Raw genomic sequence first — 3,035 nt, 5'->3', positions numbered from 1 at the left:
ATATCACTCCTAAAGAGCCACCCAGCTCAGCGTGGAAAAGAGAAGGCACCAGGTGTTTGCTTAACACCAGCAAGAAGCCACCACACCTCATGCACTCTGTCATTTCTAACCTGGATGTTGATGTAACAGAGACGCCTCGGTTGTGTCAAACAACACAATTCAACTGGAAAACACGTGGTCGTCATGACAGCTTGTCAGGTTTTGCTCGCTTGGTTTTCTTCCATGGCAGACACGCAAAAGTAAAAAGCAAACCAACTATCACACACCTGTACATGAATCTCGAAAGCTTCAAGGACAAAATCCTGTCAGAAGGTAAATTTAAAATGTAGCCCAACACAAATACTGGATAAGTCGTCTCAATCTTGGTAAAAGCCTGATTTCCCACCTACAAAGCAACATGCCACAGCTTTCAAGTTTTGTAAATGTACGTTCATTGAAGACTGAGCTCAGGAAAGACCAGATGGTTGAGTCATTATTTCAATATAAATATGAATGTGTGTGTGCTTCACTAGATGAGACACAAACTGTAAACTGAATGAATTTGGCTTTAAAATGAATTATCTGCATCTGATATGAAAAGGGGATCTCTCTCTAAAAATAATCTGGAATAAACTCCTGCAGTATCAGTGAGGTTGTGGAAAAGGAAACATCTTTGCCTAAAATATTTTTGCATGATAAATCTATTATAATAGTAATAATAATAATGATAATCTTGATACAAACAAAGTATTGTGGCAATGAAAAGTGAAAAATAAATGATCCAGTAAAACATGCACACAAGCATACACATGCACACAGACATGCATGCACACTCACTCTGGGTTTCTCTCTCTCTCGCTCACACACACACACACACACACACACACACACGCACATACAACTGAAATAAAAGTGAGCCAAATAAATACTGTTAAAGTACAATACGTACATGTAATTTACCCAAAGTTCATGAAACAGAAAAAAAACGATGGGCGAGATCACACCGGATCAAAATGGAAAAGCATGCAGAAGTCCACTGCTCTACTGTAGCTTCACTCCTAGCAGACTACGAAATAGAGAGGAAAAAAAAGAGAGAGAAAGGGAAGGATAGAGGGAGAAGACCCTGTCCTGAGCAGTTACAGCCAGGAAGTGACTGACTGACCCACACCGCAGGGCACAGGGTGCTTCCTTCAGTGGCAAGTCTTCTTCTAACCCTCCATCTTTTGTCCTGCAGTCCAAGGGAGGAGGAGGAGGAGGAGGCGGGAGGTTGAAGGGTGAGTAGATGCGAAATCAGGAGAGAAGGTCAGGGCTGTGGGTGCCCCTTGGATATAATTCAGTTGTGGATGCACAATTAGGAGTTCGGGATACGTGTAAGCATTTGTGTAGACGCTGAGGAGGTTTGTGTGCAGAGACGCTGAACAGGCCGAGGATGGACCGGGAACTGAGGGTGCGGAGTGAGATGTTATGGGTGAGGGATGTGTGGGGAGGGGTCAGAAAGCCAATCTTCTACTCGGGACTTATAGAGCTTGTGTCTTGAGCTCGATGGGCTCTCCCCTGGTCTCCTGCTGGCCCTCAGCCTCTGGGGGCCGGATGCCCTTCAGTGTGGCAAGCCTCTCGGAGAGGCCTCGCATACGGGGGAACAGCATAAAGTCATACAGCAGCGCACCCAGGGCTCCACCGATCATGGGACCCACCCAGTACACCTACAAATACAGAGATTGTCAGGGATACTGAAAATGTCACATTACTATGGTTTAAAAGAGTAAGATGTATAAAATATTCACAAATATGATCCTCTTACCCAGTGGTTGACAAAATTCCTGACCAGGACAGCAGGGGCGAAGGACCTTGCTGGGTTCATTCCTGCTCCAGTGTAGTACATCTAAGTCCAAGACAGAGAGAGCGGTTCATGTGACGCAGGACTATGTTGGAGCGCAAAAACTTTGTCGTAAACTTGTAGACTGAAGATTGTGTCTTACCCCGAGAAGATGCCCCATGAGCACAGAGAAGCCGATGGCGAGGGCAGCAGAGCCCAGACGTCCGTTGCGCCTCTCATCAGTCACAGCAAAGATGCAGACAACAAGCTGCAGGGTGAGGAAGACTTCCATGGTGGTGGCCATGCCCAGACTGATGCCTGGCTGCAGCTGAAGGATGAGAGGGGTGAAGAAAGGCTGATTAATAGCATGACACAGTTGTTGTATGTGTACATCTTAATGTGCCTTCCTCATGTCATGTTTTACACTCATACTGTAAATTTAAAATGTCATGAAAAACTCACTCAGCTCACTTATGGTAATGGACAGAGAGTATTCTGGTAAACTTACCGTGTTGAGTGCCAGGTTTCCCCTCATGTTGCTGGGTGTGACCCCATACAGCACGGCAGCACCAGCCATTGCTCCGAGACACTGGGCTATGATGTAGAAGAAGGCACGGAACAGGGACATCTGGGAGCCAATCAGGTAGGCAAAGGTAACGGCTGGGTTAATGTGACCTCCACTGATGTGGCCAATAGACTGGATGAGGGTGGCAGCCGCCAGCCCAAAGCAAAATGAGACATGGAGGACATTAAGCGGCCCGGTGGTCCAGCGGAGGGCTGCCCCCAGCCCAAAGAATACGAAGAACATGGTGCCATAGAACTCGGCAAACACCGCCCGCCAGAACGACATGGATCTGAACTCCCACATGGTGCAAAAAGGTCAAAAAACAACCTCTGAGCGATGGAGGGATGAGAAGTCAAAATATGAACAAACTAATTAACTAAAAGGAGATGCCTCTCATGCACAAAAAAGACTGTTGGAGACCAGAGAGCATAAATCAAATGACTGAAAAATTCGCCCTCAAACAGACACCGCGTCTCTAAAGCTAGATGCAATAACACGTAAACTGCTCAACATGCAACTCTCATGTAACCTACTGAATTTTGTGTGCCAGCTCTGCTGGTCGTTAGTAGAAGAACATAGATAGACAAACGTTAAGCATGTCCTGCAGACATTCAGCCTCTTTACCAGAGCAGGGGAGCTCAGAGGCCTTTTTATAACACCCCAGGGCAGGAGTAG

At 46.4% G+C, this 3,035-nt stretch overlaps 1 protein-coding gene across 1 annotated transcript; it reads right to left on the bottom strand.

Moving 5' to 3' along the window:
- Positions 1-1,496: 1,496 nt before the first annotated feature.
- LOC133005264 (lens fiber major intrinsic protein-like) lies at positions 1,497-2,663 on the bottom strand. Its single transcript, XM_061074892.1, has 4 exons — positions 2,304-2,663; positions 1,959-2,123; positions 1,781-1,861; positions 1,497-1,682 (listed from the first exon to the last, which is right to left on the bottom strand). The coding sequence occupies exons 1-4, from the start codon at positions 2,661-2,663 to the stop codon at positions 1,497-1,499; spliced, it is 792 nt and encodes a 263-aa protein (XP_060930875.1).
- Between the last annotated feature and the right edge of the window lie 372 nt (positions 2,664-3,035).

The sequence above is a fragment of the Limanda limanda genome, chromosome 7 (genome assembly GCF_963576545.1).
Source record: "Limanda limanda chromosome 7, fLimLim1.1, whole genome shotgun sequence".
NCBI classification, from domain to species: domain Eukaryota; kingdom Metazoa; phylum Chordata; class Actinopteri; order Pleuronectiformes; family Pleuronectidae; genus Limanda; species Limanda limanda.
Note: the sequence above shows the minus strand (reverse complement) of the source record. Positions and strands in the feature narration are given on the sequence as shown.